The 23,448-nt window shown below is 44.3% G+C and overlaps 3 protein-coding genes across 7 annotated transcripts in view; all 3 read right to left on the bottom strand.

Moving 5' to 3' along the window:
- Positions 1–23,448, bottom strand: part of LOC117374964 (guanine nucleotide-binding protein G(o) subunit alpha-like) — a 170,740-nt gene that overhangs the window by 15,458 nt on the left and 131,834 nt on the right. The gene's annotated exons all lie outside the window — the stretch shown is intronic.
- On the bottom strand, positions 3,518–14,823 carry LOC117375115 (transcription factor MafG). Of its 4 annotated transcripts, none has more exons than XM_055223513.1 (4): positions 14,555–14,823; positions 12,252–12,407; positions 4,711–4,783; positions 3,518–4,104 (listed from the first exon to the last, which is right to left on the bottom strand). In XM_055223513.1, exons 3-4 carry the CDS (start codon positions 4,744–4,746, stop codon positions 3,655–3,657), a joined length of 486 nt encoding a protein of 161 aa, XP_055079488.1. In that variant the 5' UTR covers positions 4,747–4,783; positions 12,252–12,407; positions 14,555–14,823; the 3' UTR covers positions 3,518–3,654. The 4 variants fall into 4 exon arrangements, with proteins under 4 accessions (XP_055079488.1, XP_055079489.1, XP_033827263.1 ...); XM_055223514.1 differs by lacking the exon at positions 14,555–14,823 and adding an exon at positions 13,736–14,060; XM_033971372.2 differs by lacking the exon at positions 12,252–12,407 and having other exon boundaries at positions 3,519–4,104.
- pycr1a (pyrroline-5-carboxylate reductase 1a) lies at positions 15,160–23,438 on the bottom strand. 2 transcript variants are annotated; one of them, XM_055223511.1, is made up of 8 exons: positions 23,374–23,438; positions 23,081–23,152; positions 22,911–22,981; positions 22,580–22,759; positions 16,347–16,568; positions 16,180–16,272; positions 15,713–15,876; positions 15,160–15,386 (listed from the first exon to the last, which is right to left on the bottom strand). In XM_055223511.1, the coding sequence occupies exons 2-8, from the start codon at positions 23,145–23,147 to the stop codon at positions 15,224–15,226; spliced, it is 960 nt and encodes a 319-aa protein (XP_055079486.1). In that variant the 5' UTR covers positions 23,148–23,152; positions 23,374–23,438; the 3' UTR covers positions 15,160–15,223. The 2 variants fall into 2 exon arrangements, with proteins under 2 accessions (XP_055079486.1, XP_033827262.1); XM_033971371.2 differs by having other exon boundaries at positions 23,081–23,158; positions 23,374–23,398.

Below are 23,448 nucleotides of genomic sequence, written 5' to 3'. Positions count from 1 at the left end.
TCTGTCTCTTTGTCTGTTGCTGTTCTCTGGAGATGTGTTTTGAATGTGCAGGGCTGAGGCGCTGCTGAGGCTGATGTTTGATGAGGTGTGCTGAGACAGAGGGGGCTTCAGAGGCCCACAGGGAGCAAAGATGACTAACTCACTACTCCTTATAATCTAGGACAAGCACACCTAGACATCCTTCATGACTCTAATGTTTTACTCGTGTCGGGCCAAAAATATGTCCACTGAGGTTAGGCAAAGTGGGTCGCCCACAGCTTTTTTTGGATCACAGAAAAAGAAATTGTGCCATCTAAATGATCGCTGTCTTCAAACCCACCCTGGATGGCAAAAGCCTTCCCCACCAGTTTATTTTTACAAGTATCGAACTGGGTCAATGACACCACAAAAAGACAAACCCCAATTTAAACAGTGTTTTAAAGTGTTCACATGATCATCAGTACAACTATGACTCCTTTTTCAAAACATTTTATTGGTCTTATAGAAAATAATGTAAGCTGTATCAACAAACATACAATATGTACATCAATAACTTAGACACCTCAGAGAATCACATTTAAATCCACAGTTTTGACTGTATGTGAATACATAGTACTTATCTACATTGCAAAAGTACAATAATTTAATTTATAAATAGTTAGAATTAACTATTGTTTTTTTCATACAAAGTACTGCAATATTTATTACAACCCATACAGAAAAATAACAAACCATTAACTTTGAATTACTTACTTTCTTCAGATTTTTATAGCTTCAGAACACAGACCCACTCCATGAATACAAACTGCACAGTCAACTGTTACAAAGCATTATTTCATGGACAAAGCCTATGTCAAGAGCTCTATGCTTTTATCTACCCTCCTCCTGAACATGTAACAACAAAAACAATAATGTGTGAAACTGTTTCAGCTGAATCTGATACATAATCTGATACACAAACAGTGCTAGGATCTAAATGCAGTATGTAAATGATGCTACAGTAAGCGTAAGCAACTGGTGCAGCAGTAGAAAAAACTAAACAAACAAAACCCATGCGTCACTCGTACAATAGAAGAAAATATTGCAAATGGCCCTTATGACACAAAAATCATAGAATCATTGACTTTAGTCAGTGCACAATCTCCAGAGCAAAGTACTAGACCCATGTCTGACTTATGGATGAGTAAATAAACTATTTAAAGTTTAAAATGTGTGAGTAAGGCTTGAGTGCAACCACCACAACTGCTCTCACATATACAATTTGATACAATATTATGAAAAAGGGCCAACTGCTCTTGAATCGGAGCATAAAATGGAAGAAATATAATACAATAAAACTAGAAAAGAGTACGAAATATTAAATAACAGACCATAAGCACTATGACAATATTGATTACTCTTACAACTACTCTTTCACACCTTTTCCACTGAGTTGCATATTAAGGGTCACTTTTTTCACAATGGTCAGTAATACCTACTTGTAGCTACATACTATACACCTGTGTGAAACACCCATCTTTAGCGCAGACTGAGAGATTGGTCGAACGGTGCCACTTTGGAACACCTTTAAAAAGACACTTGACACAGAAAATAGATTCACTCCACGAGACTGCCACAGCAATACGGACGTCAACACCAATACTGGGCTATGTAGAGATTTCAGATATACATTTTTCCAACAGTTACCAGTCAATGCAAGTTTGTTAAGCATGTTGTGATGATAGGGTATGGCCACCAACCAAAGGAGCATGGAGCCATGAGAAGTGGTACTTATGAGCTCAACATGCTTATAGACAGACTGACCAGCAGGTGAGTGAGAGCTGGATGAAGAGCATTCTGCCATTACCCAACTACAACTTTCACCTTGAGTTGTAAAGCATCTTCACGGGTAAATTCCTTTTTAGAGGACTGTACTTGGCACAGATGGAGGGGAGAAGTACCAGGGGCAGCTGCTGTTGATTGGAATTTTACATGATCGTGCCATGTCTCTCTTTCCGAGTGTGGATTGAAAAAGCCCTTTATGAAATGCTGATTTTAAAACAAAATTGATAGAGGGAGATAAACAGAAAAAAGAGCTGCCATTCCTGCTTTTTGTCTAAAAAGCCTTTCCATTTTTAGAGTGACCTGTTTTGTCCTGAGCAAAACAAGCAGGAGCTTAGTGCATAAGAGACCCTCAATCCACGCCTACCATTTGTACAGTATACAAGTTCAGTGGGTAAACCTTTTATTTGTAATGCTGCGCTGTTGAAGTTAATTAATATATTTCTGTGATTTTATTTGAACAAAAATCATGAGTTAATTGATTTTGTTATAACGGTTTGACTCTTAAGTCAATAAAGACAAAGTCACTGTAAAACCCATTTTTTTCAAAGAAAAAAAGCATAAATTTGAGCTTTTTACCAAATACCCAGATTTCTGCCTTACCTGGCTTTATATGGTGAACTTGTAATGAGTTTATGTTCGTAACAAACACCAAGGAAGCAAAGGGAAATCACAGATGCTGTTATGCACAAGACATTTGACCTTGTTTACACCACCTAGTTTAGCTCTACAGATTTGTTTTATAATAGCACAGCTTTTTGACATCTATACAGTGAACAACACTGCCAACTTGTCACTTACACATCACATCACGCGCTACCCCACAGTACGCGCCTAGTCACTAGAAAAGCTATCAGACTTCAATAGTAAGCCACTTTCGGTACAATTGCAAAAAGAGATGTCACAGGATTTTTTTTCTCTTTTTTACGTTTCTATAAACAATGGAAGTAATCTATGTTAATAAAACCAAAAACTAAACATTAGACAAAGTTTCCTTAACACCTTAACAATTCAAACAGTAAAGCTCGAGTAAAGTTTTCTTTTGGAAATGTTTGATGGTAATTACAAAAGAAGCAAAAGAAGAATAAATATCTTGAAATGAAAATATCTTGAACATAGATGTTCGGTATGAGCAAAAACTAGGTTTTATGGGCTACAACGTACCCACAAATTATGAAGGTATTGTACTGTAATAACATTCAGGTTTTGCAGATATTGTTGAGGAAGCTTGTCACACTGGAATGGCGCTCCACTCTGCAACAATATCCTTTAGAACCGCTGATCGTTTTTGCCATAAATATAATAGACCTCTTTGTACTTTCAGTGCATACATATATTATTGCATCTACCAGTCATATTGACAATGACAAGTTCATTAACGTCTGTCACAAAGGCGTAAACAGAAACAAATAGTGAATTTGGATGCATCGCTCCACGCTTACGCCCTGACAGATAAAACCAACAATTTGACAATTTGAGTAGATTTGGATTTTGTCAAGCTGATTAAAGACACATAATGTTTATACCAACAATTTGCTTGGATTTATCATTCCGAGTCAGTGCATAATATCAGGCCAAAGGGTTAGCTAAAGCTTATGTTTTCTCAGTATCTATGTAAAAATGTAATTATGTTTAAACTACTTCTATTTTTGCAGTTTTTATCTCTGAATAGAGCAACACAAAATAATAACTATGGTATTGGGACTATACAAGCTCCACAACCAAAAATCTTATTTTTTGATTCATAAAGATAGCATACAGTAGTTTTAGTGTCAATTAACAAATTATGAACTCCCATAGCTAACCCAATGCCATGTTAATATCACATGACTCTCCCTCTGACCCATTCTGCTACTACGATCTGGCTTCAGTTTTGGACTTGACAATGGTGATGACGCTGGTGGCGGCTACTTTACCAGGGATGAGCGGCCCAATGACGGAGGCCATCGGAGCCCGGGTGGTGACAGGGTTGCGGGCCACAGTCCTGGCAAAGCTCTGGAGGGCCTCATACTTAGAGCGCAGCGCGTCCAACTCCACCTTCATACTGGCATTTTCTGTAGCCAGCTTGTCAACCTCCTGCTGCAGCTGAGCCTTCTGCTTCTCCAGTTCCTCTTTTTGGGTGACGCGCTTCACACGGCAGCTGGCGGCATAGCCCCGGTTCTTTAAAGTACGTCTCCGCTGCTTTAACTGAAGAATTTCCTCTTTGGTAAGGCCACGGAGATGCTGGTTTAACTCCCGTACCGACATGGTCACCAGCTCGTCATCTGTCAAGCTGGTGCCATTCTCTCCAGGCTCCCGCTTCACCTGGGAAAGTGAAGCATTTTTCAACCCATGGATTTGTAACAGAATCAACATGGTGGCGTGCATATGATTAAAAAGATGACCTGATAGTGAAGCCACTGAAACTTATCTTGAAATGGATACAGTTAGAGCAATACGTAAATGGTAAATTTCACTGGGAAAACACTGTAATAACTGCACCTAATTAGCCTTAACAAATCATGAGGAAAGACTTAATTCGTAATCAACAAATAGTTAATTAAGAATGATTGAGGCTTAGCTACTCAGTAATTAGTGTAATAATTAAATACTTAGTAAGCCTATTTTTTAATAAAGTATTTGTTAATTATGAAATGTTTCTTCATGCTTTATTAAGGGTAGCCTTAATAAAACATGGAGGCACACACACATATGTATATATACACACACACACACACACACACTTGATTTGTTGATTGTTGATTATGTGCAATGCTCCTTTTCAAATAAATAAATATATACATTTACCTAGATTGATCTAATTTTAACTAGTTAGGAGTATATAGGCTAGTTAGGTGTTACTAGTGTTACCCTTCCATGTAATATTTCTATACTATAACAAAACTACCTCGAAGTGTGCTTCATGTTTACCTTCAAGGCCTTGTTTCCTTTGTTTGTGGTAGTCATGCCACGAGAGCCGGGTCCACCTGCACAACGGACTGTTCTGTAGAAAAGGAAAAAAGGAACATTGTAAAAAAGTAAACAATGAATTTTCTTGCAAGGAAGCTAGTGCATGACTAGCCCTGCAAATATAAAGCCCGGCAAACTGGGTCAAGGACATACAAGTTCGCTGTAAAGGCCAAGTCCATTCCCTGAGTTGTACCTTGACTATTAGTGCCCTGTCACTGAAAATAAATGGCTTGAAATATCAATTTTCTTTTCTGTACAGGCACAGATACAGATTGGTTTCAGAGTGATGAAAAAAATTGCTATAGACATTAGCAATTCACAATAAAATATAAATAAGAATCCAAAATGGATTTCAAATTTCTGTTATATTATATGTTATATTATATTGATCATATTTAGTTTGAAGTTGTTAATTGCTATAGTAGTCCTAATTTCTCAGTTTTAAACCCATGGATAACAGGACACTGAACGTCATGAATATTGCACATAACAGCGGAAGCATACATAAATTTGCATTTGAATAATTTCTGACAAGAAGGAAAAAAAAGCCATCAGTTTTACGTGGGGGTGCAACAAAATATTATCAGTTCATTATGAGGAATTAATTGGTGACTTGGCATCATTATCGCAGACTGATGAATCTAAAATAAACTTTTCTTAGTCATCCACAGGAGAATGTAATTATTTAGGACCATTTATGAGCAGTTTCTGAATAATTACAATTGGGGAATATCAGACAAGAAGACATTAAGTTGTAAATTTAACACATGCTTGGACACAGAGCAGCCTTTGTATTTGTCTAGACAGCCGCACATACTACAACTGTTGAGTGTCTATAATCCCCTGAATCAATACAAAGATATGGGTGCTCCGCTGCAGAGCCTGAGCCACCATCCAGGGCATTGCAGTTTAGTACATTCAGCCATGACCATTGGGTTAAGGGAGAATCGGGGCAGATGTGAAACCTACCCTGCTGGTGTTGGGACAGTCAGAAAGTGGGGAGTGTGCACCCAAGTGAGCCGTGGTATGGGATAAGAACGTGATCTCATATATACACAACCGCACTGGATTGCTTTGTGGCCCTGGGTGCTTACGCGGCACAAATGCTGCGTCAGCGAAACAGGCACCCATCATGGTTAGCCCAGCCAGCACAATGCCTCAGTAAGCTGCTTTACACAGCCCAGCAGCATGTTTGGATTGAGCATATAAACAAATACATGTGGGAGCTCAGTGGGGTTTACCATCCAAAAAGTATGCACATTGTAGTTTCTGGGGATACACAGGGAAATGCAAGGTAAGACTATGGGGTTATTTTTAGACTTTTAGATAAGGCACAGAGTTTGGGAATGTGTTAGTTAGTGTATATAGTGCTGAAGCGCTTAAAAAGATTTTTATAAGCAAATTTATTTTAGTTTAAAAATGTAATTTGTTTTTTTTTTCTTACACCTTATTTTATGCATTCCTTTAATTTTACTATTATGATGTTTTATTGTGTACAGTATTCCCAAAGTACATTCCAAATTGTAATTTTGTTCACAAAATGGCAATAAAGCTGTTTCTGATTCTGTTTATCCTACTACCTATCAAATAACAGGAGTGCCTGAGAAAGCAACAATAACATTAGGGAGAATGCTCACTCATTGCAGAACTCATTCAATAATTATTTTTTTTGTTTTTTGTTTTTTAACAGACGTGTGTAGGTCTAGAAATGTTTTTGCTTTTCATAAAATCAAACTGAATTCATTTTCAGATCAGATATCACAAAGAACACAGTGGATGACTTCAGTCTCAAAAGAAAATCAACCAATGTGCCAGAAACAGTGCATTTTTATTGATGCCTAAAGAAATATTATTCTCATCCCATGCAGTGGCCCCCGGGCTGCTCTTTGAACATTTGACTTGTTTGAAAGAGTACTCAAACGGTCAAGATATCTCCATGGTAACAGAGTGATGCTACAGGTGAAATGGTCAAATGCGAGTCAAACAAGAAAAGACAATGCTCCTCAGAGTATTACATGGTAACATGGCCTAGAACATAACATGAGGTCAGATGGTGACTTGCATTTGGATGCAGTTATAAACAGTGCTTTAGCAGAGGACATGAGGACATTAAACATGATACTTTCATCCCTGTTGGGCTGCTAGAAATAGCCCACTGATAGTAACACCTTTAACCGGCCTTTGTGGTGACTCATTTCCAGTCAGCATTTGGACCACAGATGCAAAACATAATGGGATAATGGTCTGCCTGATGAGGCACAGATAATGTACAAATAGACAGGAAAGTACTCCACTAATAGCTACAAAGATGAGAGGGAAAAGGCTGCTCCTCCAAAATTTCATAAAACCCATATTCTCCAATAAGCACCATGGTGTGAAAAAACAGTCTAAAATATGCAACAAAATAGCATAGAGTCCAGGTTCTGGAGGTGGATCCTGTCATGCAGCTGTGTAGGATACACAGTAGGCATGGCTTGGCACATTGAAAGCTCACCATATGACAGTGTGGAAGGAGAGCGCCCAGACTGCAGCCCTCCAGCTCAGGCTGCTGCCAACAGACGGCTCCCAATGACAGGGCATGGCAGCACAACACAGACAAGGTCCAATGCACAGCTGCTCCCTCCTCAAGCCGGCATGTCACACCTCAGAGACAAAGAGCATGCCCACACATCCAGACAGGCAGGAAGAAATGTGCCTCCAAGGCCTTTCAATATGGAACATGTAATGTTATTATCTTAGGAATAATCAAAGTAATGCATGTATTCATATTTTGTTTTTAGGTAAGTACATATATTTGAGAGAAAAAACTAAAATATGTTGGAACTTATGGTCAGGTTGTTTCAGCGTGTTGATTTTGGGCGTTTCTTTGCGCTTGTTAGAATGACAACTGAGATATGACTTTGATAAAATTCAAGGTCAGCAATGGGGCAATCATCCACTTTCTTCATCATTGCAGGATAAGGTCAATGCTTTCCTGGAACTTGTAATTACAGAGTGCTGTTAAAAAACAAAAAAAACAAAACATTTGTGTGCCATCTGTCATCTATGATGCTGTACTTTTCATATAATCTATATGTATTGTATTATAGAATATTATATTTCATAATAAGAGCTTTATCATTCTTCTTAAATACTGTTTTCCTGTATTAATTCGATCCATTTGCACTTAACAAGTATGTTAATTCCAGGACCAAAGATGACATCCTGAGTGGTAATCTTTTCAGCCTTTTGTGATAGCCTATCAAAGCGGACAGGATAGCAGCTCCGAGCACAGGGTGATCTGAAGGCAGAGTGCAAGCATTGGGACGAGGGCGTCTTCTATATTTAAATGAATTTTTATGAATTGCCTGTAAGAACGCTGACAAATCAGAGCTGATTTGCTTGTGTAGGAGAGACATCACACCCAAAGGAAACAGAAAATGCTGAGTGTGGTCACCCGGTGAAAGGCAAGAGAGGGAGTGAGATAGACAGAAGGTGAGAAAGAAGGAGGGAGTTTCATCAAATATGCTCACTCAACACATTTAGAGGAGCTTGAGAAGAACAGGTTGGAGAAAAAACGTACTGGTGTCAGCAAGGACCAAAACCAATGTGCCAATTAGGATCTTGTGAAGCTGAACTGACACAACGTAAGACACTTGACCAACCTTCTCAACCTGTCCATGTTTATCAGCATCTTAACAGGGGAAGAGGGCAGTGAGGTCGGCTTATGTTGGTCACAAGAAGGGCTGTAGTAGTGGGATAAATGCTGATGTGACACGATAGGACCAGTGTCAGGCTTTAATGATCCTATCCTCTCAGCAGGATCCCTCCAGGGGGCAGCCTACGATGGACACTATTAACTAGGGGACTCTTTGTTGTTGGGGAATGGGAAGGCACTGGCATCCCGGCACCGAATCCCCCTGATGAATATTTATCACTGTCATTCACAGCTGAAGGTGGGGGTGGGAGGCAGAATAAAGATGCTCGGGAGGTGATTCTTCAAGGATACGACCAAGGCTCTTCCATCAACCGCTGTCGCAAAATGGCGGTAGAGTAGGATGGGATAGGTGGATGATGGGGAGTGAGGTGGGGGTGTAAGAGGAGGAAGCATGGGGGCCGTCTGGTGCTGGAGGTGGCACACTTGGTGGTTCAGGGCCGCGGGGAGAGCCAGATCCACTTGACAGCAGTGTAACAAGATTATCAGGGCCATGAGAGCAAACAAAAAGCCCCAGCAACCTGCCTCAGAATCCAGATTACGACAGCGGCCTGCTCCCTGAATACTAAACACGACTGCCTGGCGAGGACTAACAGGGCACCCAGGATTTAGTGAGACATGAAAGTGCGGGACATCACATCATACAACTGATCACACACATTTATACACACACACTTACACATCCTCAAAGATAACCAAAACCACACAAGTGCACATAAATTTCACTTGTCATGATCAATTCCTGAAAAGATGTGTCTGGGCACTTGGCCCTGGCAGGCTGCTAATGAAGTGAATACAACAAGACGATGGAGGAGCATGCTGATGCAACACTGTTTGGAGGCAAAAGCATAGGCCGGATCCAGCAATCCCACTTCAGTAGAAAATCAGAGCAGGCCAAAATAATACATCTCACCCAAACACCAAGGACATAACAGTAATATGCTTTGTAGAGAAACCACACATTTACGCTAAATGTGGTGCTGGCTATGAATACATTTAAAACATCCAAATTACAATTACAATCTTTATGGGACAATAAATAGATTTTCGGTGTGCAGTAGTTTAGATATGTTTTACAATGTTAGAGACACTGTTTGTATCCATAGCAACAGTTTTCTAATATCTTTTTTTATTCTATTTCTAAAATAATAAAAGAGATTATAATAAATCTGAAGAAACATGGCTGGTAAAATTCATTTTTAACACACCATTAAATGAAAGTAACAGATGTCTAGTCTTCCTGATCACATATTCATTTTCCTTTATTAATTATTGATAGGACATGTACCCTTACTCGATTATCATAAGGTTCCTGCTGGAACAAGGAACATAACCAGAATTTCGGACACAGTAAAAAAGGACGATAACACATTGCTAATATTATTTGATTTAACAATAGAATGCCCTTCTCTGCACTGTCCACTTGTGACTTTGTAATTTTCAAGCCAAGTGGAAACCAATACTTTTTTCTATGTTGCCAAAAATAACTGTGTGATCAAGTACTGCTTTTAGTGTCTCCCTTTTATTCCGAGTTGAAATGATTGCCTGGATATTCCGATCTAATCATTCCTTCTTTCAGCTGAGTGAAGTCAATTATCAAGCAAGCTGCATGTGTCGGGCACCATTTAACTGCAAATTAAAAATCAGACTCTGGGATAGCTTTAGAGGACTTACTAGGAGGAGACTGGGGAAAGTTGTGTATGGAGACAACAGTGTGTGAGCTAAAAGGTACACTGGTAAGAGAGGAGGGAAGCTATTAGGTAGTAAGTATTCAGAGCGTGAAATAAGAGTGACAAAAAGAGGGAGAGAGAAAATCATTCAGCAGCTTTCACACAGAAATGTGATACGCTTGTAGTAGAGGGGAAATACTAAGCCACAGGACTTTGGATCAGCACCGATTTGGAGCAAGGTGAAAACACCATCTAATAGGATTGTATCCTATCAACTAAATGCATAAAACAATTTGTACACCCAAGGTCAGGCTTAATATTTTAAAAGTTACGTCTATTCCACTATTCTTGCATTTAATAAAACCAATATGTTACCTCATTCCCACAGACTGTTACTAAGGCTATTAGTACCCGAGCTGTTTTGAGTAAACAAATTTGTGTTCAAGATATGTGCAAAATAAAGTAATCACTGACAAGATAAAAATTGTTAAATAAAAATATTTTCTATAGAGCCAATAATTTATTGGTGTACATTTAGCCATGGCTGTTAGAGGAATAACATATTAATGATACTGCAGATGCATGTGGCACACTTGTGGTAGAAATTTGCATTAAGTCCATGTTTTAAGAGAAAACATGAATCATCTGCCTCCAGGGAATCGGGTTTGTTCCAATGCCAGTGTTAATGTGAAGTTTATTTAAAGAGACCTGGAGTGCGCTGGTTTACATTAGCTGAGCTCAGAGCTGCTTTACTAATTGAAGCTCTCAGATAGGGCTACAGTAGCATGAGTGCTAACTTTAACACTGTGTGCCTGCAGGACTTGATTAAACAGGGAAACAGCTCTTGATACTTCGGCCTTGTGTTTACTGAGAAACTAAGGGTAGTAGGCAGCCCACACACTGACAAAACATCTCCACTACACCAGTTGCACATGTAGTGAATGTGCCCAACAATGACCTAACAAGACTAAGTTACAACAGCTCATTTGGAGGCACGAAACTTTCCTTTGAAACACTGAATACATTTAAAACATGTTATAAAGTAGAGATCTTTAGACAATTAGTTTAGTCATTTTTTTTCCTAATACTGCTTTTCTTGCAGGAAGTTTTATTAATTATTATTAATAACATAGCATTGGCTTAGATCATATTACATCCAGTGACAGATGATGTTTTAAACTTCATTTTCTGTTCTGCACTGTACTGACTGGGTTGTATGTTTATTTTCCACCTTATGTTATCCTAACCCTAGTCTCTCATTTCATTTATGACACCACTATCCCCATATAATTCTCTGACCATTGCATCAAAGTCAAATATCTATCCACCTAACCACAGTTTTGCTGTGCAGATGTAACAAAAATAATTACATGCATTCATGTAGGACAAACAAAAGAATTTTGCGATGACAACTGCCCCATGCATACTTGTTCTGTGCAAGTATTTGGGCAGTCCTGTTTTGAAATATTGTATGTTTATATTTGCAGCTATGTACAATGAGCAAAACCTTGAGTGACATGTACGATTAAATGACTTTTCACCATGGATCAGCCGTAAATCAGTGCGCATAAAAGTAGGTTACAAGAAAAACACCGGCCAACAAGCAGCTCTGCACATGTGCCTCTGTTCAGTATTGGCTAATCTAAATTATGAACACAGAGGACATGCCAAATCTGACTCAAGATCCAAACAACAATCATCAAACAGTGTCCTGTCTGGATGGGAGTATTACTTTGAGAGGTGCAGCGGGCATATCGCAATGCTAAGCAATCATAATCCGCACTACACTTGCAAGGGGTTTCATCACCAGCGTTCCCTCCCTGATGCAGAAAGGGGAAAAAAGTATATTGATCTTTTTCTCCTTTCCTTCCAGGCATTCCCATTTCCCTGTGCAGCTTAAGCAGCACTTTTGTGGACAAATCTCACATTTGTGTTCCTTTCTGCAGGCTATTAATTGTCCTGAATAGGCGTAACTACTCCCAAAGCACAGCTGTGTTCGCTATACAGAGGTCCCGGTGGCTGGCCTGTACACTAGCTACTTAACTCTTGCCTCATGTTTCGTCAACCTCATACGCCTTCTCTCGCCCCACTGGTTGACCATTCTACACAATGCCACTGGGTATGAGTTGTGCACTCACTTGGTTCACCTCAGTGGCATCCGATCTTATTTTATAACTGCTGCCTCAACGCGAGAAGCAATAAATCTCAGAGATGATCACCACTCCCAGTCTCCGTCCACACACTGCTACCAGCCGAATCCGGATGTTATAAGGGCCTTCATCTGTTCTTGTTACCTGCAGAGAAAGGCAGGGTTGGGCATTACGCTTTATTGCAAAAGCCCGAGCTTCTGATGCGAGGCTGGCCTGTCTGCTAAACACACTTCAATGCCCCGCTCACAAGAACAGAGATGATGAAATAAGGTGAATATCTGAGCAAGAATGCGCAACTTCTATCTGTTAAGCACTGCCTATACACCCAATAGTTTCCAAGGTGACTTTTCAAATTGCAAAGAGATTCTCCATGGATAATTCATTACCTACCCTCTATAAGCATGCTGTCTAATAGGCAGCAAATTTCATCATGATCAACATAGAGAAACAAGAGCAGCTGCCAAATGATGAGAAATGATGATGCACATAGAGAAAAGCGACACAAGAAAAAAGTAATCTTGAAATGTGTCCTAAAATGATATGAATAGGCTACATACAGTTGTAACAATACATAGACTGTAGGTCTGCAAATACAATCAGTTGTTTCAGCCATTAATAACTTTTCATCAAGGAATTTATCATAAATTAGTATAGTTGTTAAAAATCCATTCTGTAATGGGGTAAAAAGTAATATTTAAAAAAACAAAAAACAAAAAAACAATGAAGAAAGAGGCAATTCATAATTTATGATAAATTTTGTTGAAATATGTTTTCTATTGATCAGCTACACTTAGTTATTGCATCTTTATTACACGTGCAAAACCTGTATTTGTTCAGCGGAATAATATAGTGCTTATCATGCATTCCTATAATTGATTTGACACTACAGTTGACACGAGGCACTTGGTGTAAATGTGCTCTGCCCTGTTTGTTGATGTACATCATGACAGCGCTGCAATAAAACGCGCATTCTCCGCTGAATGTAGATTAGACTATTGATAAATGCATGATGGTCATCACTTGATGCTCGCGCTCCTCTGTCTGACTTCACGACAAATCATCACACTTTCGATCCATCGTCTTAGTAACAGCGGCTTGGTGATAACCATCGACCCTTATCTATCGAGCAGACCTTTGTCCGGTGGTGCCATATTTCGGGGTGGATTCAGAGAACGACTAAATACATCATAGTGATGATTCAGCATGATAAAAATACCGAGGCTTGTTTGTTGTTTGACAATAAAACATCACTGCTTAAAACGCTTAAGGGAATCAGTAACGGCGAGAACGGCAAAAAGCCATTGCCATTGTTAATATAACCAGTGGTTAAATGACCTGACAATTCAGGTAAAATCAATACATGCAATAATTTGAAATAAAATTCCAACATACAAAACCCTTAAACATTGCCTAAAGGAAACAATCACATTTGCACCGACAAAAAATCTATTTAAAATAATATTGCAACCAACCTGCTTTCGCTACAGCGCTGCCTGTGCCTGCTCTTTCTCCTTCTCACAGCGAGGTGATGAAGCAGCAGGTTTGGACACCAAGAAGCGCATGAGTTGACAAGCCCCCGAGAAGCGCAATGATATAAAGAATATTAAATACAATTCATGCAACTATTTATTGTAAGTTCAACCCCATAACACAGTTCTGACATTCCACGACTCCCGTCTCCAGCTTCACACTGCTGTCAAATTGGCAAACAACTCCCCTCCTACAAAACAAGCAAGCGAGGAAATCCCCGTGCTGTGCCGACGTCCTACTACAACTGTAACACCGCGCGGTGCGTCTCTGTAACCATAGAAATCAGCCTAAACGCGGGGAATTTCTGTGCTTGGCGCCACAATAAAACCAACTATTAGTTTTATTATCAGTTCACATCTGTATACAGATATTAGCTGCCATCTCAGCATAGTAACAGTGATGTCAATTTATGCACAATTTAATACATTTCCGGAAAACGCCAACCTTTCATACAATCATTTATTGGTGAGGAGAATACGCTTTACGCGGAGATTACGCACGCTATTACGCAAAGCTAGAGTCTCACTTTTAGCAACAATAAACTATAGACACTTAATGTGGTGGCATTGCGATTAGTCTATCATTAAAAAGACAGCTTAATTTGAAGCGCAGTTGCGCTAATATCCTGGTTAACTTGACGCATCCTGCTGTTTCGCGGTTAGCCCGCACTGCTAGCTGCACCAGCCTGTCAGCGGCAGCGAGGCAAAGGCATGCACACTCAGCATAACAACACCAGTGCTATTCGCTCATCACACACATACCCAGGTTCAGGCTGGTCCCACCTGAAGTTTATTTTTTAAGATCCTCTTCTTATGTTGTAACTCGCGAGGGGAATCATTGGAGGCTCTTGAAGAAGACAGAGCGAGCTGATAGCGCTTTCCCAATAAATGCCAACCGTGTTTCCCTTGTTGACTCCTTTCTCTTGTAACGAAGCCAGACGTCACCGTGTTTGGTCACGTGTCTTCATTCATGAAGTATTTTCTTTTCTCACAAGAAAGGAGTCAATTTAACCCAACATGCACACATTTTATTTATAACAGGGCTATAACCATACACTGTGGCTATAACACATGAAAGAACAGTGAAGATGTTCTATATTTGAACAATGCCACAGTACTGCACCATTAGACAATGTTTTATGAAATGGCAGAAAAAAAAAATATTGGAAATGCATTTTATTATTTATATAACAAAATATATAGAGGTAATGTAAAGAGGTAGATAAAACAGACCAATTTAATTTTTTTTTTTTTTTTTTAAATAAAAAGAAAAATAGCGTATTATATGTCACAGTTTTCAATCCCACCAGTGACCCCATGACCTATTTAAGTACAATTTAAAAGTAGTTTAATACAAAGACTGCATAACCAAAGGAGTGACTGAATGTTAATGTCGGGACATTTCACCAGTCTTCACCCAGAATTTCACCCTTAGCTCTTCTTTGGTCGTGGATTACCAAACATACTGATCCCATGAGATCTAACTCCAACAGCATCTGCACTCACACCTGGCTGCTGCAGTACTTTGTCAAGAGTTGTCTTCTTAATAGCAGCTGGGGAGATTTTCTCTTGGTCAGCCAAAAACTGGAGTTCCCTTTTAGGAAAAAAAAAAAAAAAAAGAACAGGACGGTGGTGAAAAGATCTTGAACATTTTAGCAAAGAAAATAGCAATGTGTGGAAACTTGTTTTTAATTTTGTTCATTAGTCAACGGTCTTTAATTTTGAAACTATATTACTAATATTACATAATTCTTAATTTTATTTTATACTTTTGCAAAATCTATATACAAAAATATAGTGGCACTGGCTACAATGAACACGCTATTTTAATTACAGTGTAATTACACAATCTTAAAACATGCGCACCAAACAATACAGTATCCAAGTTATTTGATAAACATTGCAATTAGTCATTCTTACTTCGTCCTTACACAGGAGACCTCCACAGCATTAATCAAAAGGCTGCGGAAACCTCCGCTCTCCATGACGTGCAGTGCGTGAATGGTGGCTCCCCCTGGTGAACAAACGTTGTCCTTGAGCTGCCCAGGATGCTGCTCTGAATCCAACAGCATTTTAGCAGCTCCCTTTCAAAAACAAACAAGACATTTGTGATTTGGGGTTTGAATGTATCATGTTTTGATTTTTTTTTCAGACCCTATTGTGGACTAAAATAGACCTACATCAAACACTTTAATGAGAAAAATACTTTAACATTCATAAAACAAAATCATTAATAGTCAACACAACTAAAGTGAATACAATTTATTTTCTGTGTACTGAAAATATATGTGGATTAAATTTCAAACTACAGTAAATGGGTGAACTCCATATTATTCTTATTATTCATTTATATATTATTATATGCAGTATTGCAATGTATGGCCTACCAGTAAGGCTTGTGCCCCGAGTCGTACGGCTAGTCTTCTGGGCAGCCCCATTTTTACCCCGCCATCAGCAAGAGCATCTACTGCAGTGAATGCCTGTAAACAACAATCAACATCTTTAGGGCAACATTTTTAACAACTGCTGTACAAATGTGATCAGAATGACTCACATAGGCGGGGCCACTGCCACTCAAGCCTGTGACAGCGTCTATCACATCCTCTTCAACCTCAGTGCAGTAGCCCACACTGGCCATTAGCTGCTCCAGAAGCTTTCCATCCTCCACCTCCGCATGAGTTCCAGTGGCATAGACTGTGGCCCCTTCTCGCACCACGACAGGAGTGTTGGTCATACAACGCATGACCTTTGGAGACGGTCGATGCAGTTTCAGCTTCTGAAAACAGCAATCATTGAATAACTATTTCAAAGGTGCCGTTATGATTATGTCATGATGTCAGTTTTCCCTGTCCTCCCGTGCTCTCTCCCCCTCCCCTACCTGTGTGTCTGGAGCTGGGTGGAGTGCCTGACTCCTCCCGTGCACACCTGGGGTGCATCAGCCTAATCACCACCACCTGCTGCTGAGTACAAGAAGGCTTGGCAGTCTACACTCGGTGCCAGACCGTCCGCGTGTAAAACGTGAATGTTTCTTGCTAAGCTTTGTTATATGGTACTTTCCTGCAAATGCTCATTTGGATTTATGCACCCTCCAGATTCCTGCCTCTACTCGCCCAGCTCCTGCCGCCACGTTCCAGTCCCGGTATCGCTTCCAGCTCGTCTTGTCTCCTGCTCGTCTCGTCTCCTGCTCGTCTCGTCTCCAGCTCGTCTCGTCTCCTGCTCGTCTCGTCTCCTGCTCGTCTCGTCTCCTGCTCGTCTCGTCTCCTGCTCGTCTCGTCTCCTGCTCGTCTCGTCTCCTGTCCGGTCCTGGTCTCTGGTTTGTCACCCGCTCCCCGCTCTGGTCTTCGTCTGATCCGCCTGCCCTGGTACCGCACCTGCTTCTATCCCCGTCCTGGTCCTGTCCTGCCCGCCTCTACCTGCACCGCACCCGCCTGACCCGTCTCCCGCTCCCCGGTTCCTGTACCTGCTCTTGTGACCTGTTTAAAGACTGCATTTTCACCGCTGTAAATAAACACTGTTAAAACTGCTCTGGTCTGCATCTTTTGGTCCTATCCGCACCGTTACGACAGAACGGTCTGGCCACTATGGACCAAGCAGGCTCAGATCCGGACCAGACGCGCCGCCTCACGCACTCTCACCCCGAGGCGGTGCTGGGTCAGCACGAACAATCCATTCGAACTCTATTGGAGCTAAATCAGACATTGTCCCAGCAGGTGGCACAGCTTAACCACCAGGTGGCCGCGCTCCTCGTCACCCCGCCTGCTGCAGCTGGAGCGCCACCATGCCTCCCGGAGCCGAGAGGCACGGATCCGGAGCCGTATGCTGGACAACCTCACCTCTGTCGCGGATTCCTGTTCCAGTGCGAGTTCATGTTCCAGCAATGCCCTTCTCGTTTCAGCTCGGGGGCCACCAAGATCCGATATATATGTGGATTACTCCGGGGCAGAGCTCTCCAGTGGGCAGAGGCGCGCCTAATGAAGACGTCTGTGGATAGCCTGGATTTTAATGAATTTGTGTCCACGTTTAAGCTGGTGTTTGACCACCCGCACTACCAGGACAATGCTGCCTCCCGGTTATTGACTCTCAGCCAGGGCTCCAGGACGGTAGCGGATTATTCCATTGAATTCTGGACACATGCGGCGGAGCTGGACTGGACGGACAGCGCGCTGCGGGCTGTGTTTGTGCGGGGCCTGAACGAGACTTTGAAAGATGAATTGGTTTCCCGGGACGAACCCCCCGACCTGCGGACCCTCATCTCCCTCACTCACCGTATAGACAACCGCCTACGGGCTCGTCGCCGAGAGAGACGCCGGTCACCGGCCCCGCCGGAGCCACGCGCTGCCCCGCCCCCGCCGGATGAGCCCATGCAACTCAACAGGACCCTTGTGTCGGCCGAGGAGCGTCAACGGAGGCGTCGTCTGGCCGGGGCTTGCCTCTACTGCGGTGAGCGCGGACATTATGTGGTCACTTGCCCAGTTCGGCCAAAAGGGGGGGCCCACCAGTAGCGCTGGGAGTACTGGTGGGCGAGCAACACATCCTGGACTCTTCTAATAGACTGCGGCTCAGCGCCACCCTGTGCGTTCGCACAGAGACCTTATGCGTTTCCGCCCTTATCGACTCCGGGGCTGAGAGGGACTTTATTGATGCCCAAGTCGCGGAGCAGCTCGGGGTCTACCTGGAGCCCCTCGAACGCCCCTTAAATGCCCAGGGGCTCAATGGACGTTTTCTGGGGCACATCACTCACATCACAGAACCTGTCACCGTGATTCTGTCCGGCAACCACCAAGAGAACCGTCAGTTTCATGTCCTGTCCTCCTCCGCTTCTCCTCTGGTCCTTGGTTACCCCTGGCTACGCGCCCACAACCCTGTTTTCGATTGGGCCAGGGGCGGAGTTTCGGGCTGGAGTCCCGATTGCCACGCCAAGTGCCTTCGGTCCGCCCTCCCTCCGGCCGGGAGGTCCGTTCCTGTCGCTGATCCGTCCCCAGACACCCCCAATCTGTCCTCGGTGCCTGCTGAATATCACGACCTGGGGGAGGTTTTTAGCAAGAGCAAGGCCCTCTCTTTACCGCCCCACCGCCCATATGACTGCGCCATTGACCTCCTGCCGGGTGCCCCACTACCATCTAGCAGGCTATATAACCTGTCTAAACCTGAACGCGAGTCAATGGAGGACTATATCCGTGGGTCCCTGGCTGCCGGAATCATCCGCCCGTCCACTTCACCCGTGGGAGCGGGGTTCTTCTTTGTGGCTAAGAAGGACAAATCCCTGCGGCCTTGCATTGATTACCGGGGTCTGAACAATATAACTGTAAAGAATAAATACCCGCTTCCCTTACTGGACTCGGCATTTACGCCCCTCCACGGTGCGACCATCTTCTCCAAGTTGGATTTGCGGAATGCGTACCACCTGGTGCGCATCAGGGAGGGAGACGAATGGAAGACGGCCTTCAAGACACCCCTGGGACATTTCGAATACTTGGTTATGCCCTTCGGTCTCACCAACGCCCCTGCCGTATTCCAAGCCCTCATCAACGATGTGCTCCGTGATTTCCTTAACCGATTCGTCTTTGTTTACTTGGATGACATCTTGATTTTCTCGCGGTCCCCCCAGGAGCATCACCAGCACGTTCGCCAGGTTCTCCAGCGCCTCCTCGAGAATAAACTGTTCGTGAAAGCTGAGAAATGCGAGTTTCACGCAGAGGAGGTCAGCTTTTTGGGCTTCATTGTGGGGCGGGGCCAAGTAAGAGCTGATCCTGAAAAGATCCAGGCTGTCACTGAGTGGCCCGTTCCTACCAGCCGGAGACAGCTCCAGAGATTTATCGGCTTTGCCAATTTTTATAGACGTTTCATCCGGGATTTTAGTAGGGTTATCTCGCCCTTAACTAAACTCACCTCTCCTGCCTTGCAGTTTGCCTGGTCTCCTGAGGCGCAGACAGCCTTCGAGAAGCTTAAGAGACTATTTACCTCCGCTCCCATCCTGCACCAGCCCGACCCTTCACGGCAATTCATCGTGGAGGTCGACGCCTCCGACTCGGGAGTGGGGGCCGTGCTTTCGCAGAGGTTCGACCCCCACAACCGCCTCTGTCCCTGCGCCTTCTTTTCCCGGCGATTGTCCTCGGCCGAGGTCAATTATGACGTGGGGGATCGGGAGCTCCTTGCCGTAAAGCTGGCCTTGGAGGAGTGGCGCCACTGGCTCGAAGGGGCGGAGCAACCATTCATCGTCTGGACCGACCATAAAAACTTGGAGTACATCCAGTCCGCCAGGCGCCTCAATCCCCGTCAAGCTCGTTGGTCCCTCTTCTTCAGCCGCTTCAACTTTCTCCTCACCTACCGCCCCGGATCTCGGAACGTCAAACCAGATGCCCTCTCCCGCCAGTTCGCCCTGGAGGATAGCCCGGTCACCGCAGAAACAATTATCCCCTCCTCGTGTGTGGTGGCCGCGGTCCATTGGGATATCGAGGACACCGTCCGAGAGGCCCAGACCAACGACCCCGACCCAGGTAACGGCCCTCCAGATAAACTGTTTGTTCCCGATTCTGTCCGGTCTCAGGTGCTCCAGTGGGTCCATGCCTCCCGTTTCGCCTGCCATCCTGGTGCCGGTCGCTCTCTCTCCCTCCTCAGGAGACGCTTCTGGTGGCCCACGATGGACACAGACACCCGGGCTTATGTCGCCGCCTGCCAGGTATGTGCTCGGGCCAAGGCCTCCCACTCACCCCCTTCTGGTCTCTTGCATCCTCTCCCAGTTCCTCGTCGCCCTTGGTCCCACATCGCCTTGGACTTCGTGACGGGCCTTCCCCCTTCCCAGGGGAACACGGTGGTTCTCACCATTGTGGACCGCTTCTCCAAGGCCGCCCATTTCGTTGCCCTGCCTAAGCTCCCCACAGCCAAAGAAACTGCCGACCAGCTGACCAGTCATGTCTTCCGACTCCACGGCATCCCGGTGGACATCGTGTCCGACAGAGGGACCCAATTCACCTCTCAGGTATGGCGGTCTTTCTGCAACAGTTTGGGGGCCACGGTTAGCCTCACGTCCGGGTTCCATCCACAATCTAATGGGCAGACGGAGCGGGCCAACCAAGACCTGGAGTCGGCCCTACGGTGCACAGCCTCCGCCAACCCCGCGACCTGGAGTACTCACCTGCCCTGGATAGAGTACGCTCACAACTCCCTCGTGAGTTCCGCCACTGGTATGTCTCCCTTCGAGGCATCGCTGGGATATCAACCCCCTCTCTTTCCCACGGAGGAGAGGGACCTCGCCGTCCCGTCTGTTCAGCGCCATCTCCAGCGCTGTCGCCGGATCTGGAAGAAGGCCAGGGCGGCCCTTCTTCGGGCTGGAGCGCGCACTAAGGCGACGGCCGATCGCCACCGTGTCCCGGCGCCCGTATACCAACCTGGCCAGATGGTTTGGCTCTCCGCCAAGACGGTCCCGCTGAAGACGGACTCCCGTAAGCTGTCCCCCCGATTCCTGGGACCGTTTAAGATCATGAGGATCATAAATCCATCGGCGGTGCGCCTCCAGTTACCCCCGTCTCTCCGGATTCATCCGACCTTTCACGTCTCCCAGGTTAAACCAGTCCGGACCAGCGACCTGTGCCCTCCGGCCGATCCCCCACCGCCCGCCCGAGTCATTGACGGCCACCCGGCGTTCACCGTCCGCCGCCTGATTGACGTTCGTCGCCGTGGTAGGGGCCTCCAGTACCTCGTCGATTGGGAGGGTTACGGTCCGGAGGAGCGATCCTGGGTGCCCAGGGCACGCATTCTGGACCCCGACATGGTGAGAGACTTCCACCGCGCTCATCCTGACAAGCCTGGGGGTCCACCAGGAGGTGGACCTTAGGGGGGGGGTACTGTCATGATGTCAGTTTTCCCTGTCCTCCCGTGCTCTCTCCCCCTCCCCTACCTGTGTGTCTGGAGCTGGGTGGAGTGCCTGACTCCTCCCGTGCACACCTGGGGTGCATCAGCCTAATCACCACCACCTGCTGCTGAGTACAAGAAGGCTTGGCAGTCTACACTCGGTGCCAGACCGTCCGCGTGTAAAACGTGAATGTTTCTTGCTAAGCTTTGTTATATGGTACTTTCCTGCAAATGCTCATTTGGATTTATGCACCCTCCAGATTCCTGCCTCTACTCGCCCAGCTCCTGCCGCCACGTTCCAGTCCCGGTATCGCTTCCAGCTCGTCTTGTCTCCTGCTCGTCTCGTCTCCTGCTCGTCTCGTCTCCAGCTCGTCTCGTCTCCTGCTCGTCTCGTCTCCTGCTCGTCTCGTCTCCTGCTCGTCTCGTCTCCTGCTCGTCTCGTCTCCTGCTCGTCTCGTCTCCTGTCCGGTCCTGGTCTCTGGTTTGTCACCCGCTCCCCGCTCTGGTCTTCGTCTGATCCGCCTGCCCTGGTACCGCACCTGCTTCTATCCCCGTCCTGGTCCTGTCCTGCCCGCCTCTACCTGCACCGCACCCGCCTGACCCGTCTCCCGCTCCCCGGTTCCTGTACCTGCTCTTGTGACCTGTTTAAAGACTGCATTTTCACCGCTGTAAATAAACACTGTTAAAACTGCTCTGGTCTGCATCTTTTGGTCCTATCCGCACCGTTACGACAGATTATTTTGTCCCTTAGTGAGAAATGCTTTGGTGTTTGTGTCAAGAGAGGCTTGTGTAAGTGTGGAACACAAAACCTATGTGCCTGTTTTATTAATGTATCAGTGGAGCAGTATCTACATTCCATATCCCCTTTATGTGGCCTAGCAGGACACAGAAATACTTAATGGCTGAAGACAGGCCAAATAATGGACTCTTCCTTGCCTTCTCTATGGAGCCGATAGTGACACCTGCTGCACAGGACACAATAAGATGCCGTTCTTCAATATCTGGTCCAATCTCGTCCAACACAAAAGGAATGATGTGAGGCTTCACTGCCAGAAACAGGACATCACTTTTCTTCACAGTTTCTTTGTTGCTTGTGATGACATTCACACCCATTTTCTGTAAGAATGAAACATCTGCATTAATGTATACATTTTCAGTTAAGACACATTTAATGCTAGTCATCATTACGGTAACAAACATCTTGTTTGTTTTCAAACAGTAATGAAATTGTTGGTACTACAGAAATGTATTGATTAGGTCAACCCACCCGCAGACCATGCACTGTTGGGAGATCAGTGTCTGGAGAGCTAGCAGTGATTCTGTGGGCAGCAATCACGCCTTAGGGATAAATGTACACAAATATGATTGCAATCAACACACATCAATAACACAATAAGTTTCCTGTAGACTCCTGTATGTAGGCTGGACATGACTCACCCGCAGCAGTGAAGCCTCTGACCAGGGCATGGGCCACTTGACCAGCTCCTATGAAGCCCACACTCATACTGCCTGCAACTTAGGAGGAACATACTTATTAGGCCTAGTTACAATGACACTTGCAATTGTGCTATTGGTATAGCACAGGCTACTTTAGCTTGCAGTACAGCAATTGTAAACAAACCACTTAACTAACATAAGAACATTAACAAACATGTGTAAATAGCTCAGTGATCCATAGGACAGCAAAAACACCTTTAAAGACCAGACTTTACGCGCATACTTGGACCTACCTTAGTATCGTGGACCCCTTCTATCGTTCCAAAAATCACCTGAAAAATAGACTGATTGACAGCTGTAACACCCAA

The sequence above is a fragment of the Periophthalmus magnuspinnatus genome, chromosome 8 (assembly GCF_009829125.3).
Source record: "Periophthalmus magnuspinnatus isolate fPerMag1 chromosome 8, fPerMag1.2.pri, whole genome shotgun sequence".
Classification (NCBI taxonomy): domain Eukaryota; kingdom Metazoa; phylum Chordata; class Actinopteri; order Gobiiformes; family Gobiidae; genus Periophthalmus; species Periophthalmus magnuspinnatus.
The sequence above is the reverse complement of the archived record's forward strand: the minus strand, read 5'-3'. Positions and strand labels throughout refer to the sequence as shown.

What these genes read in the sequence shown, in the direction of transcription:
- LOC117375115 (XM_055223513.1), bottom strand. Translation starts at nt 4,746, where the DNA reads ATGACTACCACAAACAAAGGAAACAAGGCCTTGAAG. An exon ending in AAGGAAACAAGGCCTTGAAG is followed by an intron (nt 4,105 to 4,710) that starts GTAAACATGAAG and finishes TCACTTTCCCAG; the next exon opens with GTGAAGCGGGAGCCTGGAGA.
- pycr1a (XM_055223511.1), bottom strand. Translation starts at nt 23,147, where the DNA reads ATGAGTGTGGGCTTCATAGGAGCTGGTCAAGTGGCCCATGCCCTGGTC. An exon ending in GTGGCAGTGGCCCCGCCTAT is followed by an intron (nt 16,273 to 16,346) that starts GTGAGTCATTCT and finishes TGTTGTTTACAG; the next exon opens with GCATTCACTGCAGTAGATGC. An exon ending in GTCTCCTGTGTAAGGACGAA is followed by an intron (nt 15,387 to 15,712) that starts GTAAGAATGACT and finishes TTTTCCTAAAAG; the next exon opens with GGAACTCCAGTTTTTGGCTG.